The sequence below is a fragment of the Notechis scutatus genome, chromosome Z (genome assembly GCF_049901735.1).
Source record: "Notechis scutatus isolate UNSWTSFEM ecotype Mainland chromosome Z, rNotScu1.2, whole genome shotgun sequence".
NCBI lineage: Eukaryota > Metazoa > Chordata > Lepidosauria > Squamata > Elapidae > Notechis > Notechis scutatus.
The window spans coordinates 43022758-43040143 of record NC_142025.1 but is presented as its reverse complement, the minus strand read 5'-3'; the positions used below and the strand labels follow the sequence as shown (position 1 = coordinate 43040143).

The window sequence follows — 17386 nt, the reverse complement described above, 5'->3', positions numbered from 1 at the left end:
TGCAATTTAGGATTGCATTGGCTTTTTGGGCTGCTGCCGCACATGCTGGCTCATATTTAATTGGTTGTCCACTAAGACCTCAAGATCCCTCTCACTATTACTGCTATTTTTCCTTGTCTAAGTGTAAGACTTTACTTTTCTGTACATTGAATTTCATTTTATAGATAGGGCCCAGTGTTCAAGACTGTCAAGATTCATCAGGATCTTGAACCTATCACCTAGGGTTTTGGATATTCCTGCCAGTTTAATATCATCCACAAATTTGGCAAGTTTTCCTTTTATTCCCTCATCTAAGTCATTGATGAAGATATTGAAGAGTATTAGGCCTAAGAAGGAACTTTGTGATACCCCACTGTTTACTTTCTTCCATGTAGCTGTAGACCCATTAAGGAATACTTGTTGAGTATGGTTTGTCAGCCAGTTATGAATCCATCTGGTGGTGATGCTATCTATCCTACTTTTTTCTGGCTTACCAAAATGTAGGTTGTGGTCTACTTTGTCTAATGCCTTGCTGAAATCTAAGTATATTATATCCAGAGTATTTCACTGGTCTACTAATTTAATCAGTATGTTGAGGAATGAAATAAGATTGATTTGGCATGATCTGTTTTTAACAAACTCATGCTGACTGCTAGTTATTACTTTACTCGTTTCTAGATGTTAGCAGATCTGTTTTTTATTATCTTTTCCACTGTCCGCCTATGTATTGATGCTAGGCTGATTGTCTATAGCATGGTGTTAAACTCGCCATGTCATGTTGCTGTCACATGACGTTTCATGACCTTTTCCACATTCACAGAGCAGGGGATGGTATGGCCTGCACATGACGCATCTGGCCAATGGGCTGCCAGTTTGATACCTCTGGTCTATAGTTCCGGGTCTGTTTTTTTTCCCCTTTTTTGAAGATGGGAACCATATCAGCTCTTTTTCAGTCCTCTGCTAGTTCCCTGGTGCTCCAGAATTTTTGAAAGATGTGGTACAGTGGTTCTGAAATTACATCCACCAGCTCCTTTAGAACTCTGGAATATAATCCATCAGATCCCGGTGATTTGTATTCATCAAGATCAACAAGTGTTCTCTTTTTTGCTTATTTTAACTTATTTCTAGTGAGTCTTTTACAGTTGTTTTTGGTAGGTTAGGCTATAGTTTCTTTTTGCGTGAGGTACCCTCACGCAAAAAGAAACTATAGCCCAAACTACCAAATGCGAAGAATGAGTGAAGCATCTCTGCTTTCTTTCTTCTACCTGATACTTCCTTGCCGTCTTCTCTCTTTAGTGGACCGACTGTTTCCTTGATTTTTTTCTTGTTATTTATGTTACTGTATATCACATAGTAATTTAGTGCAGGTTACTAAATCAGAGTAGGAACTAGTTTGCAGATGTTAAGTTTTACATTGCTAGTCAACCAAAAATAAATCTATGTGTAGATTTCTACAGTTGCTAAGTCAAAAACCAAACAATTATGGATCACAATTGTGTTTCTCATCAGAAACCTCATAATTATCTCCTCAATGCCTCACTGGGAAATTTTACAAACCCATTGATGGAGATTGTGATAATTGATGATTTTGCTTTTCAAACCTTTAAAACTCCTTTCATGGAACTCTATGCACATGAGCTGTTTTCCATTTGGCTTTTCAGTTTTTATAGGCAAAACTGAAACTATAAAAAAAATCATAAAAACAGTTGTATGTAATTTCATGTCTATCACTAAAACAATTTCAAATGTGCCAAGGATTTAGAAACCTTTCTTTATAGCACGATGGCCACCTCTCATTTTTGCCCTGTTTCCTAATGTCTCCAGGGTATAAGGGTTGAGCTGAAAATCTTTTAGTATCAATATGGCATTCTTTCCCAGTTTTTTTCTAATGGAGATCAGGTACAACTTCATGACAGACTGCTCCTTTGTTGCACTGCTCACCAAACCCATGTCTGCATTTCTTTTTCTTTTTAGTGTACATGTTGTCTTGCACTTTGGATTGTTAGACTCTGTATCAAAAGGTCAGAAAACATAGTGTTCCTCAGCTGTTTTTGTTGCACTTGGGGTTCTCCCTATAGAAACATGGTACATTTCACTTCCTCCCCAACTCTCTCACACAGATATGATAGTGTGTTCCTGTCCTTTCTTTTTTTTTTCTTTTTTGAAATATCCTTCGGGTTTTATTGCTTACACAGATTAAAATGTCAACTTATTAATTATTTCTATTTGCATTTGTCCTTTTCCAAAGAATTATGGTGTAACATCTCTCTCTTTCTCTCTCATTCTCTTTTATTCTCCATCTCTAAAAAGTATGGAGGGAGGGAAGCTTTCCCCTAGGTTTGCACGTATATTTTGAAAAATAGTTCTATTGACAGAATCGGCAAGCTTTCATGACTTTTAGGTTTGGCCAAGCCATTAATGCATTTATTGCTTTTGGCATCAGGTGACTGGAGTGGTTAGTTGCTTGAATTTTCATTCTGTCTCTCCTTTCTTTTCCCCTCTTTCTAATAGATGGCTGTATTTTACACCCCTTTGCCATTCCTTTTTCTTGCTAATAGCACCAAGTGACAGCTTTTGATTAGAGGAGACTTGAAAAGAACCTGGCAAGCAAAGCCATTACATCAAAACTCAGACAGATGCTTGCTCTCAAGAACCTTTTCTGGATGGCAGGTGGTTACCCGCCTAAGAGATAATTCAGCTTTCTCTTCTTGCTCTTTCACCTGAAATGGGGGGGAGGGGAAGAGAAATTGGAGTGATAATTTGCCATCATAACATTCATAATTACCTTCCCCCCCCCTCAAATCAGTTTGGCTTTAAAAAATAAAAATACTGTTATGGTTTTATAAGGGATATGATTGTAGGAATAATCTGTGGCTTATTACTCACTTACGTATGTAAATCTGTACCTGGATGTTACCACTTTAAACAGTGAATGAATTTATTTATTTGATGAAATGGTATCTTCCATAACCCTTCTCTGAAATCTAATAGAAGGCAAGCTCTAGAAAGCCTTTTCACTGTTAGTTTTATGTGTGAAAGTTGCGGGGGAGGAATTTTTTTTATGGAACATTTAATCATGATTCCAGAGTCATATTTTATTCTCCTAATGAGCAATCCTCAAGTTGTGCCCTTTTGTACTTCAGACTTAGTCAGGTATATTTCATCTACTTAATCAAAATAAGAAATCTCAGTTATGTTTTGTTTTGGGTCCCTCCTATGGAGTTGATCCCTGAACATTTTCTCAGCCTCTTTTCCAGATGGTGCCACCATCTGGGCAAACAAGAACTATGAAAGGACAGAGAATAGTCCACAGTGAAAATATTATAGAATTCAACACTCTCTCTCATCCCAATTATTTATAACTCTTGATATTATAAAGCCCAGGTTCTCAAACTTGGCAACTTTAAGACTTGTGGACTTCAGCTCAATTCTGGGAAGTATAGAGCAGTTTCAAAATGAATTTTTTTTTTCTACATCTTTTGTGGGGATTTAAAGAGGATGCTTTAACATATCTTCCACATCCTGCATATTAAATTTTTAGTTTGGATTTCAGTCACTTATGTGTATTTAATTCTTTATTTTAAAATATTTTTTCAAAGTGAATTCAACATTATAACCTTAAAAAACATTTTTTTCTCTAGGTGCTAAATGTCATAGTGGGTTTGTAGTAATAACTGATAGATATATTCAATAATCTTTACTACAGACTGAGACTACAAAGGACCTGTCAATCATTAGGTTAAACCTTAAACACAGATGACTTGGATTCACATTAGCAGCATGAGAGAGCCCCCAAAATGAAGGGAGCTGTTTGCAGACATGGTGATAGAACTACCACTGCTGATAGGTTTTCCTGCTATTGGCCTGAGATATTAAATCAAAGTGAAGTTTATGTAAAATCCCAACATTGTGCATGGGGAGTGGGGGGAAGGGAGGAATGGAAAGTTTGCATTTAATCCCTGTTGAGATTTTCCTGTTATCAAATCTGTTGTCAAAGTGTCTAAGTTGTGCTTTAATTTTAGACAGATCCAAATCTTGCCCTTTGACTCATGACAGTTTACCAAAGACCTTCTTGACTGTCTTAATGCAACAGGTCCTCATTAGCTGTGACTCAGGAAAAAGGGGATGCAAAAGACACAGTGCTTTGTCATTGCTCATTGCTTTAGAAATGGGCTGATAAAAAGTGAAAGAAAACATATATTTCAAAGTGGTAAATGTGCACATACTAGTTTAACATTTGAACAGAATTGGACAGGTGTCTTACCAGCTTGACATTTTTCAGAAACATTGAATTGGAAGTATAATATCTAAGGTAATAGTTAGCTCTGAATAGACCCAAATGCTTACATAAACACTGTGGAGTGCAACTTTTTGTCTTCATTTTATCCTGTTGTCCATTATATATGCACATATCAAGGGCTATTTTGAAGGACTATTTTTTAATTATTTATTTGCAGCTTATATTTATCACCTTGTTTGCCAAATTCTATGCAGTTCATAATCAATTAAATGTGTATTATATAAAATTTTTAAAAACAAAACACTAAAATGGAGTCCATCATAACATTCATTATAACATTCAAATAAAATGGCCCATCCAGTCCAAAAACATCTAAGAGGAGCCTGAGCAGAATAGTTGTTTGGAGTTAGATGGTGCCTACTGAATAAATTAAATGTTTTTCATATATATATTATAAATATGCTTATATAATAATGGAAGGAATTACTATAGTTTCCCTAATGTCATTCATATTGCTGGTCCTACCTACTTGATATCTACAGATAGACTTCTTTCTGCAAGCATGAATCTATGTGAACATAGAGTGGATATGTATTTTGGCTAGGTATTGTTACAATGTGGGCAAATTCATAGGTTTATATTAATAGCAAGAGGCTTATTTAATAAATAATGTTAACAAATTCATGTTTTAATTTGATATTTGAACCTAATCAATGTCATATATTTTGGTAATACATTTCCAGGGAATACCAGTCTTTTGAAGTGATAAAATAACCATAATTGTGGTTTATCAAGTCTTAATTTATATGTCACTATATGATAGCATGATATGATTTACAGATCATATTCTGTATCTGCCTGATCTGTTTCTGAATATTATCTCATTATTCTGAACTTACAAAAATGTTTCAGCCCTTTTTATCTAGATAATGATTACTGCTTATCTATCGGGTTTGTTTTTTTTTGTTATTTTCTATTGTCCTCACTTAGATTAATGAATATTTACCAATCAGCATATATTTGTGAGGATACCTTGGAACGTGTATAGAGCACCTTTACCTCAAAGATTTGTAGTTGTTAAATGCTTCTAGACACAGTATGAATTTTAAAGTTGGGAAACAACCAGGGCAGAAGCTGTAAATTGCGTATAGGCTTGGATTCTGCATTTTTCTATTTAGAGATTAAGTATCAGCTTTGTACTACAAGAATATATTTTTTCACAACTTTTCCACAACTTTTATTGGAGACTAACAAATAAAAGAGAGGGAAATGAAATATACAGAATTATTTTAATAAAATGCCAGCACAATTTTAAATATCCATCATGAATTGTAGCGATATGAATTTTGAAGCTAGTGCAGCTGAGAATTGCTACAATGATGCTTTTTATTTTTTCCTTAAAAATATTCCTTATTTTTTAAAAATAACTGCCTTTCATGAAAAGAATGTATTTTTAATTCAAATAACCTCCATTACTTTATGATATAATCACTTTTCTTTGAGTCCCTGTTCCTATCTCAGGCAATTAAACATATACCAGCTTTTCTAACACTTAGGCATAGACCGAAAACTTGTAAAATCATTTGAGATATTGCTGTTCTATTATGTTATAGTTAATAATATATTTACATGTTTAATCTCAATGTATATTTTTATTTTATATTAAAAATATTTTTGCACACCACCTAAGATATTTTCCATAGCAGTATACAAATGTCTTAGATAAATAAATAGATACCGAATTCATAAACTTCCCTCAGTAAAAATTTGCTCCCCTCCAAAAACAATTTTAGTAGTTTTGGATATGGTTTAGCATAGTATACCTAAACCTTTGGAAAGATTAACTGATAGCTACCAGTTAGTGTCTTGCTTACAGATAATTTCAGTGTAGTACCCTCCATGAATGTTCCAACCTTTCTCACTAATAAAATTTACTTAGATTTAAATGCAAAATAATTGGAAGGCAAAAAGATGTAGATTTGAGCACTCCACATTTACGTTTCTTATTATTTAGATCTATCATTATAATCTCCATTGGCTTGTTAACATTGTTTCACCATTGTTATTAGCAAATAAATTGAACAAAAACATTGGTTTGTGTTATTTTGGAGCTGTTACATTTTGCCACTTCTCTTGGGTTCAAAACATGTGCCACTGAAAACAGTCCAATTGGTTTGAGAAAGATATGGCTTATCCACAATTATTCCCAATTTGCAGTCTTCTAATTGGTGTGCTGATTGGCTAGTAGTACATCAAGCAAGCAGACCCAAGTCTGATCAGATTTTTTTGTTTTTAAGAAAACACTGCATTCTGTTAAATGAACATCTTCACAACAAACAGATCTAAGATTTATCAATATAAGAGACTGAACATAACCTAAGGTCCCTCTAGACTGTTAAATTGACGATGGAAAAGTAAGGATCATAACAAAGAAAAGGCCAATCCTGAACAGGATTTGGGAAGCTTTGAACAAGGTTATCACTTTGCCACAAACTTTTGCTTTCCTCTTGTTTTACATATTACTATACCCCAAAAATAACAGAATAACAGAGTTGGGAGAGAACTTTGAGTAAATAAGTAAATAAATAAATAAAATTAAAGGGAAGGGTCCTATTTCTGACTGTTTCTGTGAATGCCGCCTTCTGTCAACTATGTAATCCTTTTAATGCATGTGGAACTAAACTTGCAAAGGCCTAAATAATTTTCCTCACTAGTTGAATTATTTTACCCAACATTTTTGCCATTTTCACTAGTACAGAAAGTCACGCTGAAGTCTTTCAAAAAGAAAGGGCCATAGTTGATCTATAGCCATGACCAAGGGGCAAAGAACTTTGAGATTGTTGTGGCAACCAAGAAAAATGTAGTCAGGCCAAGGAAAATCACTTTCTGGGATTCAATAGATACTTTCCATAAGAACCATAGGCGGATTTCATATTTAATTAATAGGAAAATAATTATATTGAGGGATCTAATAAAGGAAGTACTGCAAATTCTTGTAGCCAGTGTTTTAGTTAATATGGCTTATTGGACGGTTCTAAGATGCCAGAAGAAGAATTATAAACAAAACATTCAGAGGCATTTTCTTGCCATTTGGCTACCATACTCCATCATTTTTCACAAAATGGAAAAATAAGACCTGCCTTTCTAGGGCAGTGACTGAGCGCAGTGAAACCAAAGCTGCTTGAAAACATAAAATGAACACTTAGTGGTAAAATGAAAACCCAAAAGATGGAAATGCAGAATACCATACCAGCAGACCTGAGAATAGTCGTGCCAGAAATAGCGTATGCTGTAATCATAGAGAGGTTAACAGATAGTAACATGAATCAAAATTAACTTGGAAGAGTCTTAACAGGATATTATATTTTCAGATTTCAGTATACTATGTTCAGTTAAGGCAAGTAGAATGAATGCATCAGCCAATTCTTTTACAATCAAACTGTTGAAATTCAAAAGGCAAGGAGAATGAATGCATCAGCCAATTCTTTTACAATCAAACTGTTGAAATTCAAAATGTATATCTATTTTAATTTTGCATAAATCTTTGGATATTTGCAGATTCTATTGCACATGTATGTGTATGTGTGTGTGTTTTGCTAAAATTCTGTTTCCTAATTGTTTACAAGTAATTTCATTCTTAGTTATTATTTGTGTAATTATTTGTGTACTAGTCATACTTTGCCCCAGAGACTTCTCTAATTAAAGTTATACAGAGTGTGTCTTCTATAATTAGACAATAGCTTATTCAAGACTCACATGATTTTCAACAATAGATAGGAGTTCTGGAAATAAGTATTTCCTGGGATAATATAGGAAATGTTAATAGCAACAGACATATATACCGCTTCACAGTCCTCTTTAAATGGTTTACAGAGTCAGCATATTGCCCCCTCATTTTACTGACCTTGGAAGGATGGAAGGCTGAGTCAACCTTGAGCCGGTGAGAATTGAACTGCCAAACTGCTGGCGGCTGGCAGTCAGCAGAAGTAGCCTGCAGTACTGCATTCTAACCACTGCGCCACCATGGCCTTGATGGTGACTTCAAGCTGATACATGTTATAATAATAGTTTACCAACACACCATGCAGTATTTAGCTTTGAATCTTGATATTATCTTTCAGGCAAGTGTATTGTGAGGATATAATGGAAGACTTGATACATACTACCCTAATTTCTAAAAGTGCAGTGCCAAAACTGGACATAATGCTATTAGTGGGTGTCTAACCAATCCAAAATGAATCAGACTATTACATTCTGTTATTTGGAAAAGTAATTTATTTTATAAAGTATAAAAATCTGACATGCTGTATTATGCCTTCTGATTGGGACTTAAACTACTATGGGTATAATCTTGACCGTCAATTGTTTATCTATAGGATGCATTCATGTTGCATTGGGATCAATAATGTTCCTTGAGTTAACATTCATATAAAATTGATAGTGGTTTTGGAGCTGAAAGACAATTTTGAATTTACATTCTGTCCCCTAGCCCAAATTTGCATTCACTTGTTCATTCATAAGAGCCATGATGTCACAGTGGTTAAAATGCAGTACTGCTGGCTAACTCACTGCTCACTCTAGGAATTTGATTCTGAGTGACGCAAGGTTGAGTCAGCCTTCCATCCTTCAGAGATAAATCCTTCACATTGTTGGGGGCAATATTCTGTAAACCTCTTAGAGAGGACAGTAAAGCACTGAGAAGCAGTACATAAGTTTAAGTTATATTGCTATCTTGAAGGATGTACTTGTAGTTAATTACATTTGTACTAACTCACCATAACATATAGGCTACTGTTTAATAAAGCAAGATATATAGCTTGCTTTCCATATACTAACATCCAGTTTTTAAAAGTGGTTATTATTCAGTGGGAAGAGATGAGTAATTTCTAATTATATAAAATTAAAACATGATACTCCCCATGGCTTTGCTTTCACAAACATATGCAAAAGTACTGCCATGGTGCAAATCTATGGAAGAATAAATCTTGTATTCCAGGGAACAGCATAGATCATAGCTGTGAACTGGTGGTGCATACAGCAGCAGAGAGGACTGTCTGCCTTACATAAATCTTATGCAATAATTAGCTCCATTGTGAATGGGTTCAAAGCAAGCTGCAAGAAAAACTAAAAACACATATCCAAATGAAACTACCACTTCCATAAAGAGAGAGAATTTACCATATCAGATAGAATGCATGTCTCCAGAATAGAAACAAAACTGTTTTCTATGTAATATACAAACAATGACACTATAACAATATGTATAATTTTGGAAATTGTGTCTACCATAGCCATATATTTCTTTGGACTTCTCCCTGTGAAATTGTAGATGAGGCTTGAATCTCATTGTTTTCTCCAACATATTCTGCTAGCCTCCATTTCTGGCAGCAAATTTCTATTTCAAGTCATGAAATCCTGATTTCAGATAACTTTAAAGGAAAGAGATAGAAAAGGATTAGGATCTGAAGCCTTCCTTCTGGAGCTTTCAAAGGGATTGGAATAGAATTTAGAACTTACAGATAATCAGAGTTGGAAGGGACCTTGTAGGTCATCTAGTCCAACCCTCCGCCCATGTGGGAGACCCTACACCATTTCTGACAAATGGCGGTCCAACCTCTTCTTGAAGGTCTCAAGTGATGGCACTCCCACAACCTCTGAGGGCAAGCTGTTCCATTGGTTGATTGTTCTCACTGTCAGAATGTTTTTCCTTAATTCTAGGTTAAATCTCTCCTTGTTCCATTTCCATCCATTATTCCTTGCCTGGTTTTCAGGTACTTTGGAAAATAGCTTGACCCTTTCCTCTCTGTGGCAGCCCCTCAAATATTGGAACACTGCTATCATGTCTCCCCTGGTCCTTCTCTTCACCAGACTAGCCAAGCCCAGTTCCTGTAGTCGCTTTTCATATGCCTTAGTCTCCAGTCCCCTAATCATCCTGTTTGCTCTTCTCTGTACTTTTTCTAGAGTCTCAACATCTTTTTTATAATGTAGTGAACAAAACTGGATACAGTACTTTAGATGTGGTCTTACTAGGGCTTAATAGAGTAGTATTAGTACCTCACTTGATCTTGATTGTATCCCTCTGTTAATGCAATTTAGGATTGCATTAGCTTTTTTGGCTGCTACGGCACACTGCTGGTTCATATTTAGCTGGTTGTCCACTAAGACTCCAAGATCCTTCTCACAGTTACTGCTGTTGAGCCTAGTTTCACCCAGTCTGTATGTATACTTTTGGTTTTTCTTGCCTAAGTGTACGACTTTTCTTTTCTCTACATTGAATTTCATTTTGTTAGATATGGCCCAGTGTTCTAGTCTGTCAAGATCCATCTGGATTTTGAGCCTATCTTCTTGGGTGTTAGCTACTCCTACCAGCTTAGTATCATCTGCAAATTTGGTAAGTTCCCCTTCTATTCCCTCATCTAAGTCTATAATGAAGATATTGAAGAGTACTGGGCCTAAGACAGAACCCCACTGCTTACTTCCTTCCCTTCATGTAGACTTAGACCCATTAAGGACTACTTGTTGAGTATGGTTTGTTAGCCAGTTGCAAGTCCATCTAGTGGTGGTGCTATCTATTCCACTTTTTTCTAGCTTACTAAGAAGTAGGTTGTGGTCTACTTTGTCGAATGCCTTGCTGAAATCTAAATATATTACGTCCACAGTATTTTGCTGGTCTACTAATTTAGTCATTATGTTGAAGAATGAAATAAGATTGGTTTGGCATGATCTGTTCTTAACAAACCCGTGCTGACTGCTAGTTATTACTTTACTTGTTTCTAGATGTTGGCAGATCTGGTTTTTTATTATCTTTTCCAGTATCTTCCCAGGTATTGATGTTAGGCTGATTGGTCTATAGTTTCCTGGGTCTGGTTTTTGTTGTTGTTGCAATTGTCAAGTCTCCCAATTGTTTGCAAAAGAAAATAACAAAGAAAGAAGTAGGGGGGAAAGGCATCCTAAATGAATAAACCCAGGTCAGGAAAATGTTAGAGAGTTGCAAATGTTTATAAATATAAAATTGAATCCTGAAGGCTTATAGATTAAGATCTGGGAAATCCTGGGTAAGTAAAATTATCTGTTGTCTCTGATTCCATTAAGTAATTTGATCATAGCTCTGAAAAAAATATAGTTGCTAAATAAAACATGTTTGCTGTATTATTTATTTATTTATTTATTTTTAATTGTATATATTTTAAAGCATTTTAAAACTGTCACCTGATATGGCAATGCTTCTGAGGTTTTGGCAGTTGTAGAGCATTTTGAAATACATTTCAAGTATGCTAAATCATGTGTGGAAAGTGTGTGTGTGTGTGTGTGTGTGTGTGTGTGTGTGTGTGTGTGTGTGTGTATATATATATATATATATATATATATATATATATATATATATATATATATATATATATATATATATATATATATATATATGGTATTCAGCTTTGTTAGGGTATTTTCCACGTCATTATAGTTGTGCTTTTAAAGTTGTAGCAACGTTTCAGCAGAATCTCATCTGCCATCATCAGGCTTCTGTATTGTGTTCCCAGCCTGACTCACAAACGAACACTCTACACAAGCCTGATGATGGCAGATGAGATTCTGCCGAAACGTTGCTACAACTTTAAAAACAAAACTGTAATGACGTGGGAAAATACCTGAGCAAAGCTGAATACCATACATATAAATACCTGCGAAAACTTAAGAAAACATATCTATATCTATATCTATATCTATATCTATATCTATATCTATATCTATATCTATATCTATATCTATATCTATATCTATATCTATATCTATATCTATATCTATCTATCTACACATGTTGTATGTGTATGTAGAATTAATATGGCATAAATGCTCTGGGAGAAAGACACACACACAACACAATAATTTCATTTCAGTTTAAGCTTACCCCAGGTATTTTGCATTTTTCATTATATTTTGCATTACAATAGGATTAGTCCATTTTGATGTTTTGCTACTGGAAAAACAGTAGTTTCTCCAGTATTGTTGTTGATAAATTCTGAGAAAACAGGAAAATTTTCAATTAGGCTTGATAGCCTATATGATGTTATTGTCTCATTACTAAAAATCTCTCAGTCCTTCATTCCTTTTAGTTCTTCCTCCAGTACAATCATTCACTTTTCAAATTACCATAGTACTGAATCCATTAACTCTGCATCAAAATACAGTGGCATGTAGAATCTTCATAGATATTCATATTATTTTTGAAAAAAAGAAAAAGAAAAACTGGGATCATTTTCTGTTCAAAACATAAATGGCAAGTTACCAAAGCACTGTATCTATTGATGTCTTGCTTTTTATAGGTATTAGCAAAGACTGGATAATTCTACTTCAACTCCATTACGCAATCAAATAAAGTTGTCTGATACTTTAGCCCAATGATTCACCAAAATAGGCTGTTTGAGTGGAAGAGGATGTTCTGTTTTGATGTTCTTCTAATGGTCCTTCAAGTCACCCTGACACCTGGTGACCACATGGCTAATATCCATGCAGTTTTTCTGGCAATGTTTTGGGAAGTGCTTCTTCCTAGGACTGAGAGAGAATGACTGGCTCACAGTCATCCAACTGGCTTCATGCCTAGGGGAGGTGTTTTTTTTTAGAACCTTTAAATTGGAGCCAGGGACTGTATCCAGGACCTCACAGATGCAATAGAAAAGCTTACCACTGAGCTACAGCATTACTTCCTTCCTCAAATGTATTCAGTTGGGCTTATGGGGATATAATTGGTAGTGGATATCAGCCGGAGTCTCCAAACTTTCATATAATTTAAGGTAAATATAACCAAACAGGAAAAAGAAACATATATAAGTAGAAGAAGTAAAAGCAAGGCAAGCATAATTTGCATAGGTCAAAGAAGGGCAGTAAAACATCTGTTAGTAGTAGTAGACATGTGTCAATTTTCAGTGCTCATTAAATTCATATTAATGCTGAGCCACTTTTAAACACCAAATGTACCTTCCAGTTGTTGTCATCTCAAGTTGAGTGGTGATGGTCACTTTTCAGAAATGTGCCGATCCTGTTTACTTGTCAGTAACATCTGACCTGGGGTCAGTATTGTATTTAACCCTTTGTTGTAGGTCAAAAGAAGAATTAATCTACTGAGAATTGAATTGTTTGAATAACAGGTGTCCCCTTAGTAGAGTAGCTGCTAGACTAAAACTGTTACAAGTTTTTTCTTTTTTTCTTCCTTTCCTTTTATTGTCTACAAAGAAGCATCTCAGGGACAAAAATTCAAACATAAGATCACTGAGATTGGAAGTGTGCTGCAGGATGAGAAAATAGCAGGCAGTTAGTTTAATAATATTTGAAGCTTATCACTGTTTTGATTCTTGGTTGGTATATTAAAAAAAAACATCTTGGGTTTTGATTGACAAAAGAAATAACAAATGTCATATTACTCTGGAATCATTCTTCATATTATTTTATATAAATAGAATTTCTCATATCATACTGAAAAACAATGTAAGATGTGGAAGCATTTAATATATGTCTCATTGTGATGGAACACACCAAGAGCTGCAGAATAAATAAATATATCTAATAATAATTGGGTATGTGTATTTCTTCTTTAGAGAAAAATTATAATTTTTGAAACTCAGTTATGTAAATTATGTTCTTGGATATATTTCACATTTCAAAATAAAAATATTCTAAAGAGGTAAATAAATTTAAAAAATTAATATTAAAATTTGCCAGAAATATTACATTTCTTGTATTTCTGCTGTAATGGTTTTTCTGAGATAAGAAAAAAGATGGAAGAAATAGTAGGAATACATGGGAGAGTATTGAAGAGAAAATAATGTTGCAATCTATGTAAAATTCCATGAATGAGGCAGAGTGATTAGAGAATAATCAGTTCTAGCTGATTATTCCTATTTGAATATTCCTATATTTGAAGGGGCTGCTGGAGAAATAGCAGAAAAACAGATTACTAGGGTTGACTGTTGTTTCCAATTTCTTGCTCAGTGTAGGATCCTGAAAAAAATATTCCAGGCAGATAACTTTCTACTCGCTTTTAGATACATTCTGTAGAAGAGAACCTCCTGTCCTGCTAGGATCTGTGCCCTATAGCATTTAATTGGAATCTACCTTCCTGTTGATCCATTATTCATTAATTAATCCATTATTCTGCACTGAGTTCTCTGAAATAAAAGAGAATAGGCTTTGACTTCTATATGACATTTTTCAGGTATTTGAAGAGTGCTGTCATATTTATTCTATTGTTATTTCTTTCCTCAAGGCTAAATATATCCAGTTCCTTCAGTTTCTCTGTATAGAGTAATTTCTAACTTCCAGATCATTTCATTGTCTTTTGAGGATTCAGATTTTCTGACCCTTTTTAAAGTTTAGTGCCCAGATGTGGATATTATCCTTGAAGTAGTCTAACTAGCTATATCTTGAATGAAAGTAATAGTATCTTCAGATTTCTTTTAAATGTTTTTTTGCAGATTTTTATTAAATTTATGAGGATATGAAATACAACCAAAAATTAAAATAGTGGGAAAATGGGAAGGGAAAAATGTAGGATAAAGGAGAAAAAAGAAAGAAAAATATTGACTTCCAACTCTTTTTAACAGTTCAATAAGATATTATCTTTGCAGCCTCAACTTTTCAGTTTTACATGTTAATATATGCTAGCCATTTCTATAACAACAAACTTATCTAATCAGCAAAATCCAATCCAAGTTTCATTTTTTCCCATCTCAAGCACAAAATCCAGAAGTAGTTTAAAGTAGAAACAAAGTTTGATATGTTCTTTTTTTTTATTAAGTCAGTCAATTTAGCCATTTCTGCAGGTTCCACCATTGTTTTTGAGCCAACCATCCATTGTAGGAATTAAAATATCTTTCTATTTTTGTGCATAAAGCATTCTTTCTGCAATAAACATATCTAATAACAAAGTTCCATTTCTTCCAAGTTCTTTGTCCATTAAGCCTAAAAGAAAAGTCTGTGGTTTTATTTTTATCTTCACTTTAAGAATCCTTGGTATTAAAATATGAATCTTCCCCAGTATTTTGTTTTTTGCTTTGTTACAGGTCCATCAAAGATGATAAAAAGTTCTTTCTTTACATTTACATTTCCAACATTTAAAGTACCTTTATACATTTTGAAAATTTATCTAGTATTAAATATCAACAGTATATCATATTATAAAATATTTCATTTAAATTATCATTTAATGTAAATTTGAAACCCCTCGCCCAAATGATTTTTCATTGTTCAAGCATTATATTATTATACCCAAAATTCTTTACCCTTTGGATCGTGCAACACTTCACATATTGATTCTCCAAATTCAATTTCAATTCAATTTTGAATTCAAATTCAAATTCAATTTTGTTTTGTAGAGGATGAAGAAGAAGAAGAATTGGTGGAACTGAAAGCTCAGAATGATGCTGAGATAGAAACTCAAGAAAAGACACAAGATGCAAAGGAAGGTATGTAACTAGATTGTTTGGGATTAAGTACTACTTGATGTCCATCAATAAGCTTTCGTCTCGGTTAAGCTGTATTGTGTCACTATATGTTTTGTTATTGTTTTTTTTTAATGATTTTAACCCTACTAAGTCACTGTCAGGATTCCAGCAATCGCTCTAATTAAATCATGATTCTTGAGCCAACCTTCAAAAAACTTCAAAGGATTCATTAGAGATGACATACTGGTACTGGCCTGTATGAAGCCAACTCTGGCATACATAATTTACAGTCACCTGTGACCAATGGTGGGATTAAAAAATTTTTTTTACTACTGGTTCTGTGGGTGTGGCTTGGTGGGAGTGGCCATGTGACTGGGTGGGAATTGCTTTTTTGCAGCCACCCCCTGCCCATTTTTTGGACCTTCTGGGCCTCAGAGGAGCGTTTTTGCTCCCAGAAGCTCCTCTGGGCCTCAGGAAGACAAAAGAGGGGGAATGAGCCCCTCCCTCCATTTTTTGCCTTCCTGGGCTTCACCAAGAGGAATCCTGGCACAGCTGATCGTATAAACAGCTGATTGTCAGGAGGGGAAAAAAGAAAGAAATACCTTAAGGGGCAAGCGTCACGCAGGCAGGGTGAGAGAGCATCGGGCAGGCAGGGCAAGCGAGCCAGCAGCGGCTGGGCAACCGGTTCATGGGTATGGCCAGCCAGAACTTACTACCAGTTCAATAACCCATGCCAAATCTTTGCTACTGGCTGAATACCACCACTGCCTGTGGTTGTTTTTAAGCATGATGGAACACAGGCTGTTTGCAGGGATATGTTAAAAAACTTTGTCAGGACCCTGCTAATTGATCATCACAAGTCTTTACCACTATTTCCAGCACCCCATCTGGACCTGCAGCTTTACTGCGATTCACACCTTCAATGCAGCTTTCACTTAATGTTCACATAGGGTAAGTGGCTGGGAATCAGAAGGCTGGCAGGCAGAGGCTACGGGGTCTGGCCTTTTCACCTTGTAGCGGGCAAAGAAGATGTTCAACTCCTCTGTCCATGAGGCATCAGCATTGACCGTGTTCCTCATGTTGCCCTTATTATACTTAGTTAGGTGCTGTAGTTCCTGCCACACTTGCTTCAGGTTGTTATCTGCTAGGAGGTGGTTCTTCACCTTATATTTGTATTGTTGTTTTGCCATCTTAATACCTCTTCTAAGGTTTGCCCTGGCCTCTCTCTATATATCCCTGTCCCTTGCCTTAAAGGCAGAATCCCAGGGTCTCAGAAGTGTTTCATCCTGGGTTTACAATTCCCATAGACTCTGATGCACTTGTCTGTTGTTACACTCTCAGTGCACATTTTGATGTAAGAGAGTACGGCATCAGTGTATTCATGCAGGCCATGATGTTCAAATACACTCCACTCAGTGGTTTCAAAACAGTCCTGCAACTGACTGAGAGCACCCTCTGGCCAGATTTTAACCATTTTCATGACTGGCTGAATTCTTTTCCTGAGAGGGACATACTTCAGGCATGACAGAAGTGAAAGATGGTTGGATGTACCCAGGTGGGGGAGGGGGATTACTCTATATGCCTGTTTCAGGTAAGAGTACACATGGTCTAAAGCAGTGGTTCCCAAAGTGGGCGGTACCGCCCCCTGGGGGGCAGTGGGATGCCTTAGGGGGGCGCTAAGAGGCGGCAGGGGGGCGCTGGAGGAGTCCAGCCACACCAAAAAAAACAACAC

The 17386-nt window shown here is 35.4% G+C and overlaps 1 protein-coding gene across 16 annotated transcripts in view; it reads left to right on the top strand.

Annotated features, from left to right (window-relative positions):
• Positions 1-17386, top strand: part of DYNC1I1 (dynein cytoplasmic 1 intermediate chain 1) — a 273836-nt gene that overhangs the window by 142303 nt on the left and 114147 nt on the right. For all 16 annotated transcript variants that reach the window (XM_087945421.1, XM_087945424.1, XM_087945423.1 and 13 more), the window contains one exon: positions 15586-15675. In XM_087945421.1, coding sequence (XP_087801547.1) covers positions 15586-15675 — 90 coding nt within the window. The remainder of the gene's footprint in view (positions 1-15585; positions 15676-17386) is intronic.